General features: G+C 43.9%; 2 protein-coding genes across 7 annotated transcripts in view; both read right to left on the reverse strand.

Moving 5' to 3' along the window:
• Positions 1–2,122, reverse strand: part of rapgef6 (Rap guanine nucleotide exchange factor (GEF) 6) — a 129,845-nt gene extending 127,723 nt beyond the window's left edge. For both annotated transcript variants that reach the window (XM_053442013.1, XM_053442012.1), the window contains exon 1: positions 1,671–2,122. In XM_053442013.1, the coding sequence (XP_053297988.1) occupies positions 1,671–1,745 (75 nt within the window). In that variant the 5' untranslated portion in view covers positions 1,746–2,122. The remainder of the gene's footprint in view (positions 1–1,670) is intronic.
• A 1,936-nt stretch (positions 2,123–4,058) lies between these two features.
• Positions 4,059–12,125, reverse strand: part of fnip1 (folliculin interacting protein 1) — a 36,110-nt gene continuing 28,043 nt past the window's right edge. For all 5 annotated transcript variants that reach the window (XM_053442018.1, XM_053442016.1, XM_053442020.1 and 2 more), the window contains 6 exons: positions 11,498–11,667; positions 8,718–10,476; positions 8,063–8,228; positions 7,607–7,807; positions 7,376–7,491; positions 4,059–6,694 (listed from right to left, as the gene is read on the reverse strand). In XM_053442018.1, the coding sequence (XP_053297993.1) occupies positions 6,616–6,694; positions 7,376–7,491; positions 7,607–7,807; positions 8,063–8,228; positions 8,718–10,476; positions 11,498–11,667 (2,491 nt within the window). In that variant the 3' untranslated portion in view covers positions 4,059–6,615. The remainder of the gene's footprint in view (positions 6,695–7,375; positions 7,492–7,606; positions 7,808–8,062; positions 8,229–8,717; positions 10,477–11,497; positions 11,668–12,125) is intronic.

Here is a 12,125-nt window from a genome sequence, read left to right on the forward strand (position 1 = left end):
TGCTCCCACAAACAAACAGGGGATCAGAGTCATATAAAAGGTCCATTCAAAAGCAGCATTCAATGCTGAAGAGATGAAGCCCAGCTGGGGGAGGTAGGGTTCTAACTTTATTTGTACTCTGATAGTGCCATGAAAAGTGCTTGCACCTAAAAAAAAAAAAAAAAAACTATAACCAGCAGCTGAGCATGGAAGGGAGTATGGTGTGAGCTATTTTTGGGAGCAGAGTGTGTAACTGAAGCAGTGACAAGCCAGCTGTGTTTCCACAGCTTCATATGGAGGAGAAGGAGGAGGAGGAGGAGGAAGAGGAGGAGGAGGAGGAAGAAGGCGGGATATGAAAGCAGTAGTGATTAAAATTAACTGGCCTCGTTCAAATGCAAGTTTACACAAACTATCTCCTGGGCTTAGCCATGAGCCCTGTGACGGGAAGCAGTGACGTTATGTTTTGTTTACCGAAGCTGTATTCTCAGGCCCAGAATGCATTGCAGTCACAGGGTTTTCCCAAGTTTAACCACGACATGGACCAAAACATGTCATTCACTGGCTTGGACCCCTTAACTTCATACTAGAGCACGACCAAAACGTGGGTTTACTGATGAATAACCACTGACATGAGCCTTTTTAACAATTATGTTTAAATTTTACATAAAAAAAAAAAAAAAAGATTTATCTTTCTACTAATTCCAGAAACCTCAGTCTGTAGTTGGAATGCATATCTCAAGAACGGATTTTCTTATCAGCTTCACACTTGGCACATGTGTTTTAGATAAAGGGCTGTGTCGAATTTGGACACCTAATATGTTCAATATTAACAAACTTCTATATTAACAAAGAGTCTTTTCTTGCCATGGTTCAATAACTGCAGGTCACTTTTACACTTTCACTAATATGCAAGCAAACAGCCCCGATGGAGGGTAGAGGGAAGTGTTTGAGTCCACAAAACACTTTTGGAGCCAAAATCCAACAATGTAAAATGCTTCCATACTGCTGGGGTGTCGACTAAGTGTCCAGAAGCCCCAACGCTCAAATTCGACTCATTAACACCAGGTTTTAAGCCTAAATGTCCTCTGATATTCTCCTCTTGAACATTTTTCACAATCAAACACACACACGGTACACTACTAGCATCACTAGTTCCTTTCGGACCGTTTGAATGTCAGGCTTGCGGACACTTGGATGACAACACACGAGCAGTTTGGAGACATGTGTTTTTTTCCTAGTGGTCACCATTTACTTTACTTGTACCGGATTTGGCCACAACGCTGTTTAGACCTTAAACTCCAAAAGTGTTGTGTGGACTCATACACTTCACTCACCCTCCATCGGCCTACACCAGATAATGGGTCTTTGGGTGAACTACCCCTTTAACGTGGCCCCCTGGAGCCCTCACCAGGACCCAGAACAGTCCGGGCACCACAGTTTGAGCTTCACATACATTTTGTCCTGTGTGACTTTTCATTTGACTCCTTCTCCCGTCTGCTCAGACAGCTCCCTGCTCCTCTCACACAGTTGAACACTGAGCCAGGAGCAGGAGTCACTCCTCCTGTGATCAGACTCCTAATGAACCCATCGGTCTGATTGATCTGATGAGCCTCCTCTGACAGCTGAGAGGGGTTCAGGCAGCTTTAGCTACTGTTAGCAGCAAGATGCTAATGAGCGATTGATTTGTTTACCTCTGCGCTCCGCAGCGAGGGCGGTTTCTTCAAAGCCAGTTTGAAAGAAGTTTCCGTGGCTCCGGTCATTTTCATAACTTCGGCCCGAGCGCACCTCCGGGGGACTTTGACTCACTCCTCCGGGGGGTTCGCTCGCTTCTTCTTCTTCTCCTCGCTGAACAAAAACAAGCAAACCCTCACATCCCGCTGGATCCGGTCCGAGCCGAGCCGAGCATGGATGGAGTTTAGTCCGGAACACGGAGCGAGCACGAGCCGCTTCTCCTCCAGGAGCCGGAGGGAGGTGTGAAACTTTCTCAGAGTGACAGGGAGTTGAGAGCAGGCGGCCTCCGGTGTTCGGAGGAGCACATGTCGGTTCGGAGGAAACTTCCAGGTCGGTAGCAGCCGTCAGTCACATCCAGGGGCTGAGATTTCTCCTCCTGCGCCTCCTGCTCCTCCTGCTGCGGACTGGCAACGACATCTGTCTGCGCGCTGCGTTCAAGCACCGCCGGAAACACCAGCTCTTCAGACGTCACAGTGGAGGTTGCTGTGCTCAGGACTGATGATGACTGTGTTTAAAATAAAAAGTATCACAAGCAGATGAGACTGAGAAAGTTGTTGACTCAGAGATAGTTGAGGTTTTTATTGATATATTTTAATTTTAAATCTGAATATGAGGATATTGAGAGGATTTATTTGTATTTTTATTGAGACATTTGGATTCAAATTAGATGAATATGGAAGCTAATTTCCGCCACTGTGATACATGTGTTATAAGTAGTAGTAGTAGAAGTGCCATTTTGTTTCCTAACTGATTAAAAGTTCAATCGACTATTCGTATTATATTATCATTCTTACTATTTGGATTTTATCTATTTTATTTATTTGAATTTAATACATTACTCGCAATCGTCTATTGTGGTTATCATTAATAGTAATATTAGTACTCGTAATATTTATATCATTATTCTTATTCTAACAAGAAGAAAAGGAAAAACAAATAAGAATAGTAGAAAAGGGAAATAAGTTATTGTTCTTCTCTTATTAGTATTAATATCATCAATAATAATATTATAAAATAAGGATAAGAATTCTCATTTTCATTATGATTATAATTATTAGTAATAGTAGTCTTTTTGTATTGTTTAAATATTGCATCAACTATTCAGTCTATTATATTATCGTCCTCAGTATTTTGATTTTACCTATTTTATTTCTTCAAATTTTCTCCATTTCTGTACAGTCCATTATAATTGTTATTATGAATAGTTGTAGTAGTAATATTTGTATATTTCTTCTTATTTCAACAAAATAAGAAAAGGAAAAAAGTTACTATTCTTGCATAACTATTTTTATTATAAAAGAAAAAGAAGAAGGCGACTGAGCCAGAAACTCTCCAATCTGGTGTACGAGCTTTAACAGGAGCACTTGAACGCAGCCCAGGTCCTCCCTCTGACACAGACTTGTTGCGGATCTAAATGTGGATTCATCAGGTTTTTGTGCTTTTACAAGTTTACTCATGTTTTAAATAAAAATCCAACGTGACGTCTTCGTGTTGACTTTTTAATTCCCCTGTTAAATCTCCACAATAAAAGCACGAGTTACACAAACACAGCTGCTGAGCGCACCTTGTGTTTATCTGCATGTTGTCACCGGTGTCCACACTGTCAGTACACACACACACTCACACATCAGTCAGTGGATTTGCCTGCAGCCTGGACAGGACACTCCTTCCTCCATTGCATAACTGCGGTGTATGTATGAGTGTGCTCGTTTCCTTCCACCTCCCGGGCCGCCAGGGGTTGGAGCCGGGTGGAGTCGCAGGGGAATGTTAATTTAAAGGTGGGTCAGAGAGAAATGTGTGATCCAGATGGTGAGAAGTGAGACCACCTCCAATCCAAACAGTTGTTCTTCTATTCACCTTGCACTCCTTTACAGCTACTTTCAAGTCTGTTTAAAATCATTTTTATAGCAAAGGGGGAAATTATAGTAGGCAAATTATTCTGCGTATAAAATTAACAAGGTGTGAATGATGCTGGGAGGCAAGGAAAATAAGGGCTTACAGCAACTCACACAATGACACAATGTTGGGATTTGTTTGTTCAGTGTTTGTGTGAAAAAAAGACTGAACCACAGCTGCTACTCTGACATTTGAGGAAACTCAAGCCTGGAGCTGCTCCACTGAATCCGGATAAAAGCTTGTGTGTAATGTTCCTTTAATGGAATATCTCCTGAACAACAATATGTATTGGAGTCACAGAGTTTTCCTGTCGTTATTAATTCTGGAATCTGAATTGAAGTCCGTACATCTTTTTTTTGTTTGTTTCGGGGAAATTATTATATATTCCTACACATTCATAACTAAACTTCCCTATTTGCTTTAATTCCAGGACACAAAACAATCCCACACACTTAAATTCTCAACATCGGGCATCTTTATTGCACAACATTCCCAGAAAATTGGGAAAAAAAATATTTGAGGATACAATTCTTAAAAGACATTCTGTACAAATGACGTGGAAATAAACAGAGTATGTACAGTTTACACAAACCACAGCATCTCAATAATTTATTCATGTACAAAGAGGGAAAAGCAAGATATAAATTTGTATATTTTTTTACTTGTTTTTTTTTAAACATCATGGCTGGGTTGTACAAAACGTAGGCTGATAGATGTGAGCATTGTCGATACAGAAACAAGCGTTTTCACCAGCGTTCACGCCACTTCTCCGTTAAGACTTGGGTTATATTCAGGGTGAGATTTGGCTGAACAGAAAGAAAACTAGAGCGGTTCCGACTCTCAGCATCACACCGACAGAGTTATTCCCGCTTTTAACTAACAGAGGATTTGTCGAAATTGGGGATTTGTCCCCTTATATGGTTGAAAATAAGGAGCTTCCAATGCACTGCACCGCTTTACCCTCAGCCCGCATTACCTTTGCCATGAAGGTACATTTTCAGCACAGAGGTAAAACGCAGTGTGGACCATAGACTGTAAATAAAGATGGACGACACATCTCCACTTCCTCCCACTCTCAAGTAATAAAGAAGTAATAAAGAAATCTTGGGTATTGGGGCCCAGGGTCTGCACAGTAGCGATTGGGGGATGAAGCCACAGATACATGCGCTCGACCAATCATGTGTCAGTCTCAGCTGTCAATCATCACATTTCGCATGGACAAACATCAGTGTGATAAAAAACGACCTAAAAGGCCAAGAGCAATCTTTGGGGGAAATATATATTTTCCATCCACTAACATGGAGGAGGCAGGGTGTATGACCTGTAGTGTCTCCATTTAGCTTCAGTTGGGGAGCGGTCATGTCGTCCATCTTTAGATATAGTCTGTGGTATCGTCTGAAGTGCAGCAGTTCCTCTCTTTTTTGTGTTAAATCAGTTTTTTACTATTGCTATTTTGTCGGCAATCAAACAAAGAAAATATTGTTCGATTTTCGACGATACCAACCGACAACAAAGACTGAGAATAAAGAAGTTCTGCTCCATTAGCCCCGCTGCAGGATAAACTTTGTGCCGAGGTGAGAATAAAAAACCGGGAAACTAGCAAAGTGAATCAAGCTTAGCGATCCCACCTGGGGTATGTGGAGAATCAAAAGGAAAACAAAAAGAAAAAAAAGTCTGCTACTCTAGCTTTTGTCTTCTGTGAGTACAACTGTCTGAGAAACTGAAAATACAGTAGTGTTAACCGATACATACACATCCACTCTAAGGCCTACTGTGTTCCGTCTCCTCTCGCCGCAGCAAAACATCAAAGCCGTAAACATTGTATAAATGTGGCAAAGCTATAAAAGTGTGAAAATATCTCAGCATTTAGTTTTAAAATATAAGTAGATGGTGCAATTGTTTTTAAGCTTTTCCGCAGTAGAAAGGAAAACGTCTTCATCACATTCTGATGCACAAAATAAGTGTTTTCCTCTTCACGTTTCGTAACGATCATCCTACAGAATTAAACAGACTTCCCTTTTTCAAAGAACACAGCATAGAGTCTGGACACAGTTGACACCCGACATTCCTCTGATTAAAATATCTTAAAAAGACACCTCACGGTTTTCTATGGGGCAGCTGTAAATGTGTGTGGGTCGTCCACAGCCCATATGAAAATCTGAGGTAGTGCTGTACCTGTGATAAGAATGTCAAAGCCACTTTTAGCCATTTCAGAATTAGTTTGAAAAACAAAAACAAAAAAAAGATGGTGTTCACCTCTCCGAAAAACCATAGGTTTTAGGTATAGGCTAGAGTCAGGTGTGTATTGTAATTAAAAATCCTATTTGTCAGATTCTTTTTGCGATATCTCAGGGAAACTTGGCTTGTAAACAAACACATGAAGTTAAACAACAAACATAACATAATTGGCGTGAGATTGATAATGTTCTCAAGGATATTTACCTCAAAGCAAAGTGTGAAGATGTCCATCTGTTACCTTTAAACTTGGAGTCCGTCACGTTGTGCGAGCGGGTTTAAGATTGTACAGAAAGAGATAAACAACGGTTCCAAGAAACAAAAATATATTGTTAATGTTCTGTAGATATCTTAAAAGTTTCATTTTCTACTGGGAAAATGAATCAAGTCTTTGGCTTTTGCGTCCAAAAGAGTAAAGTGAGTCCCGATTTAAAACATTCAAACAGGAGAAGGTCGTTTCAGGGATTCCTCGGGCGTCTGCAGAGCCACACTCTGCTCTCTAGCCCCCCACTGTGGCACAATATCAGCATTGCACCAAATTCAGCAACAGGGGTGGTGAGGGGAGGCGCTGGCTGTGGTCCGTTAACATGGGCTCTGCTCAGACCTGCAGGGCAAAGACCGACCGAGTCCAGGCACACCAGACAGGAAACCATGTCGGGGGGGAGGGAGGGTCAGCAGCTGAGCATGGACAGCTGTGTTTCGGGGCCAGAGTGGCACCGCCCGGGTCTGACCGGTTCCCTCGGGCTGCTCAGGGACCTCAGTGTCTTTATAGTCTCACAGAAGGATCTGAGCCACGTAGGGGGAGTGAGTGCTGGCCACGGCAGCCAACAGGGGCAGGTCGCTGGACTCGATCCTGTGAAGATGCAAGAGCACAGATCCGGACAGGGTGAGATTTAGGTCAAATTAAAATGACAAAATAACTTCGACGCCACTCTTTCGGGCTATAAAACACAAAACACTGTGGCCTATTTTTACAACCACCAAATACTGCATTTGTGACACTGGATGATTGATTCATTGTCCAGGATGTGACTTCTGACACGTTTGCAGATTTTTCAGGCTAATTTTCAACTGGACACTTTTCTGCAATTCTTTTTTATTTCGAACACAGCTCAGACCCTAGATAACTCAGCTTCTACTTGTTCTATAGATTCATCTTGAGCCGATTGATCCCTGTATGTTTGTTAGTTAGTTAGTTAGTTTGGTTGTCAACAGGATTATGCGATAACTTCAGAATGGTTTTCCACAAAAACTTGGGGGAAGGATCGGACATGGACCAAGAAAGAACCCGTTCGACTTTGGCATGGATCTGGACAAAGGGGCGGATCCAGGAATATTTTTCATCACTATCTTAACATTGCGCGATGGGGGCTTCTATTCACATCTATGTGCAATTTGGTGCAGCTTGATTGGTTTTAAGGGGACTGGTAGGCCTTGGCAGGGAGTCATTCTAGTTGTAGTAATGTAACGGAATCATAACTTTGCGGTAGAGCCATTGAACATCTATGAGTTGAGAATAAAGGTTGCTGCTTACCCTAAGACCATGCCCAGTTCTTTCACATGGACTCTTGTCTGGCCTTTTAAATACTCGGCAAGCATCTTACTCTTGAAGTAGATTTCCTGCAGGCGGTCCTCCAGGTGCATTATACACTAAGGGACGGAGGACATGGACAGTAATCAACATAAACAGACAATAACAAGTGGTTTGAACTGAGATTTTTTTGGTCCTGTATCACATGACAGTACAAAGAGGGATGTTACATACAAAGTTGGGTGAGACGTTGAGTTTGTAGAGCTGGTGGGTGGACTGCAATAAGCTGGAAACCAGACTGGACACCAGGACCTCCTTCCCCAGCTTGTTGACGTCTGTTGCTCGTCTCTGACTGCTCGCCACCTGCACCGTCCACTTGTCTGTGTCTGCTATAATGCAGACAGCCTCCGCTATGGGCTCATCCAATACTGGATGCTACAAAAGATGACAGCAGTAGTTTACTTCATTATACGTATAATACAGAACCTAATAATAAAGTGCAAATGTGCATACACATCAAACATGAATAATAATAATTGTCAAATGTCCTATCGTTTTACAAAACTCTGTTACCTAATTCACTTGTGATGGAACAGTAACAACTTTAATAACAGTTGAATCAAACTCAAAGTCTTCATGGCTCTAACAGGGGAATGTATTCTCCAGCAATAAAATACTCATGTCCCTTACCTGAACAGCATGGGTTAATTCAGCCGTGAGGCACTGCCGCAGCTTCTCGTCACTGGGCAGCCCATGCAGTACAAAGTCTGGCACGTAGGTGGGGCAGTAGCCCCCGAACAGAGACCTGCCAAAATTGGCGATGCTTGGCTTTGAGAAGTTCTCCACCAACTTTGACCTGGAAATCAAACATATGACAGGAGGTGTTTCTTTTTTTGACTGAAATTACACTAATAGTTTATATTCCTGGAGCCATTTAGTGACAACTCTCTTTATATCTACCCTGTTCAGTGAGTGGCAGATATACTGAGCAGCAGTTTGTTACCCAGACTGAGGCTGTGCACGACGAGAGACAAAAGCTTCCTTCACACATGTACTACAACTTCTCAAGTCATAACCCAGAGGAGCCGTCTGTGTGAACGCATCAGCTGAAGTGGACATTAAATAGAGTTTTCGTTGACAGCTACTAGCACAAAGTGTGTGTCATGTCTGACTGAGCTGATGTGCAAACAGATAAATGGATGTTAGCGGCTGGCATGAGACAGAATGCAAATAAGATATGATGAGATCATGATTCCATTTCCTGGCTACATCCTCCATATGACACATTGACCATTAACAGTCGAGGCATATTCAAGGTTCACACCAGTGCAGCTCCGGTACTTACCCAGGGAAGGGCACCCGCACTTCCTCCTGCCAGTCCTCCGTCTCCTCACTCTCACTGTCCCCCAGCGCGCTGTCTGAGCTCTCGTTGCGCGGTATCTCCCAGTCGTTGATAGGGACCACCTTATGTTTTTGGTCCTCTTTGCTGCTGCTGTTTCTATCCTGCGGGACAGGGACTGACAACAAGAGACCCTTGTCCTGCTCAGCAGAACAGCCCCTACAGCAGCAGTTGTCGGAGGAGTCTGTGGAACCACATCTGCACCTCCTCTGGACATCCAACAAAGTGTCTCCTTTCCTGCTGGACCCCACCTCTTCCCCGTCCGAAATTAAACAGAGACCCAAATCCTGAGTTCCTCCTCCACTCTGAAAAGTCTGAACTCCCAAGTCACCAGGCGGACGGACTCCCGAGGGGTCCAGCAAGTCTTTGTGCATGCTGTCCGTGGTGCTGGCCTGCTGTCGTTTAGACACATCGTCTGTTGTCCTCGTCTCCACAGGGTTGTCCGAATACTCATCAAAATCCTCCATACATGCTGAGGTCCACTGGGGCATCTTACTAGACACCCGCTGCAGGGCAGGAGCTGCCTTGGTCTGTTTGGTTTGGTCCTCTGATGCACTGGTACTGCTGGTCTTTGAATCTGTTCCTCTCTGCAGCTGCAGCTGTTGATAATGTTGCGCTTGATGATGATGATGATGCTGTAATTGCTGATGCATGAGCTGCTGCTGGTGAAGCAGCTGTTTGTCCTTGAGGTGTTTCTTGTGCTTTTTAAACTCATCCTCCACCTTCCTTCTGCGGCTCTCTGTGTCCGACTCAGGGGACATGGAGTCACCGATGAGGAAAGTGACTTTCGTCGCTGGCTCCTCTTCTGTTAGAGTCAAAGCCATTGGCCTTGTCTTGATGTTTCCGGGTATCACTGGTACTGGCACCGTGGGAGAGACGTTCTTATCGGGGGGCTTCTTTTCTAGTGGGATTCCCAAAGGCCGAGGAGTCAGCACTTTGGTGACAGGGTCCCCCGTGTCTGCATCCATCCCAGCCCCTGTCCCAGAGTTCTTACACTCTGTGCTGGGAGTTGGGGACGGACATGATACACAGGTTGAGGGTATGGAGGGGACAGTAAGTTCGCCCTTGGTCTCTGTTTCCAGCACACAGACCTGCTCCCTGGGTGAAGCCGAGCCAACGCACAGCACCGTCTCCAGTCGGGCCTCCATGCCCAGTGGGTTGCTAGACTCCCTGTGCAGCTTCCCAGGCTCAGCTGCCTCTGTAGTCCTGATAACAGGGATCGTGTCCTGACTGTGTCCCGTCTGAAGCACACTGCTCCTGGACCCTTGACTCTCACTGCTGTCCTCCTCGTCTTCCTCATCCTCGTCATCCTCCTTGGGTTCATCCTCTGTACCATGCCCCACCTCAGCGTCTGTGTATGTGCTGCTCTGGAGGCTGTTGTCTGAGGGGTAGCTACTGTCCTCGGTCTCACTCTGATTGCCAGTGGCCCCTTGGGACAAGTAGTCCCCGCTGGGTTTATGGACAGTAACAAGGACATAGTCTGACTCCTCCACCTCTCCTTTCCTTAGGGAGGTGGTGATGAGGGAACCAGGCATGACGATGGCCTCATCCTCAGCACTGTCCAGCATGTGCGTCTCCAGCAGCTCAGAGCAGCGGATGAAGTATGTGAGGACATAGAGGAGTCTCTGGACCAGATCCTGTCGTCGGCCAACCACCACTGTCCTTGACAGGCGTACTGGTGACCCAATGGCCCCGTACAGGTCCCCTACACACAGTGACAGAAAGAAAAAGGAATCATGAGCATAACTGATCAGGTCTTCAGATGCTTTTAGCCCTTAAAAAAAGTCCAAAAGTTTGGTTATTATCTACAAAATCAGGATATAAATCTAAGATATAATATGTTTGTTTCTTAAGTTATGCGTGTTTGGTATCTCTATTGCATGAGAATGAAGATGATCTACTTTGCACATAAAGATATGACAAGTGGAAAAAGTATGCAAATTGTACATGTATTCCTTCCTGGACTGATAAAGCTATATTTAAACAGTGAACAGTATAAAATACACAAATTGCCTTTTAAAAATGTTCTTGCCAGGACATTTTTCTGCCTCTTCTTAACCTCTGTTTGTTTAATAATTTGACCAATCAAGTTCTGCAATTCCTTGCTTTAAACACTAGGTGTCAGCATCATACCACTTTCTTAATACTTTGCCATGTCATTTGAGGTCAAAGCCTGGACTCCTCAACAAACTCTGTTACACCTAACCCGAAAAATCAACTGCAGTAGTTTTCATATCATCACCGCACTTGCTGAAAATATAACCATAGATTTTCCCAAATGGAACCTGCTTCAGTGCAAAACTACATGTTTCCACTTCTTATTAACAAAGTAATTTTATAATCATAGACAGGAAAAAAAAATATTAAATTGAAATCCAATTTTTAAACTGTTGTGACATGTTAAAGTGTGAACCATAAAGCTACTTCATAGTGGATTTAAACTGCAGTCTACAGGAACTGAATTACACCCATCATGAGTGAAACAAAATGATAACTTAATAGAGTGGCATGAGGAGATGATAGTCCAGTCCTAACTCGTCTTCATGCTGTAATGATTAACAGAATTTATGATGGCAGGTTAGAATCTGTTCAATCTTGAGCCAAGACGTTCCAAAACAGGTGTTATATTCTACCTCCCCTCCAGCCTGCAGCTTTGACAGAAAACAAAGGCTCAGTCATCTCACTCTGCTTGTGTGTGTTATTGTGTGTGTGTGTTAGACTCTCACCTAGCTGTGCCCAGAGTGGGTTGTAGGGGTGTGTCTTTCCGAGCATGTCCACGCTCTGGGAGGAGTGTTTCTCGAGGAAGATCTTGATTGGAGGCTGCCCATTGGGCATGACGGTGGGAACCCAGGCCAGATGATTAGTCAGGATGGACGTCAATAAGGCGGGGAGGAATCTGGAACGTCAAACACAAGCTGGTCAGCAAAACTCCAAGAGTCCTGAAATGTAGTTTCTGGGTGGATGCAATCAATCAGATGAGCTGGCTTCTCAGTTTCACCCCGTGACTTTGTTTCATTAGGTCAGATGTCAGACTGGACACCACATAGCAACACACAAGTACAAAGACGTGTGCTCACTTCTCTATGCTGACCACAAGTGTCTACTTCCCTTCCTGTCTCATGACTCAACACCATCGTGGCACTCAAGTTCAAACAGTTCCAAGGACACAGTTGTGGCTGCTGCCGAAATCAAAACCATTGGTCATGGGAATACAGATGGGATGCCTCAGAAAAGACAGAGTGCAACTGAGTACATCAGCAGCTCCCTGAGAGCCGGCAGCTTAGTTACGTGTTAATCATCATGACCGATGGTGGAAGAAACTATGACTTCAGCTAAGAAGTGATGCTGACAGAC

Source organism: Pleuronectes platessa, chromosome 15 (assembly GCF_947347685.1).
Source record: "Pleuronectes platessa chromosome 15, fPlePla1.1, whole genome shotgun sequence".
In the NCBI taxonomy this organism is placed as follows: domain Eukaryota; kingdom Metazoa; phylum Chordata; class Actinopteri; order Pleuronectiformes; family Pleuronectidae; genus Pleuronectes; species Pleuronectes platessa.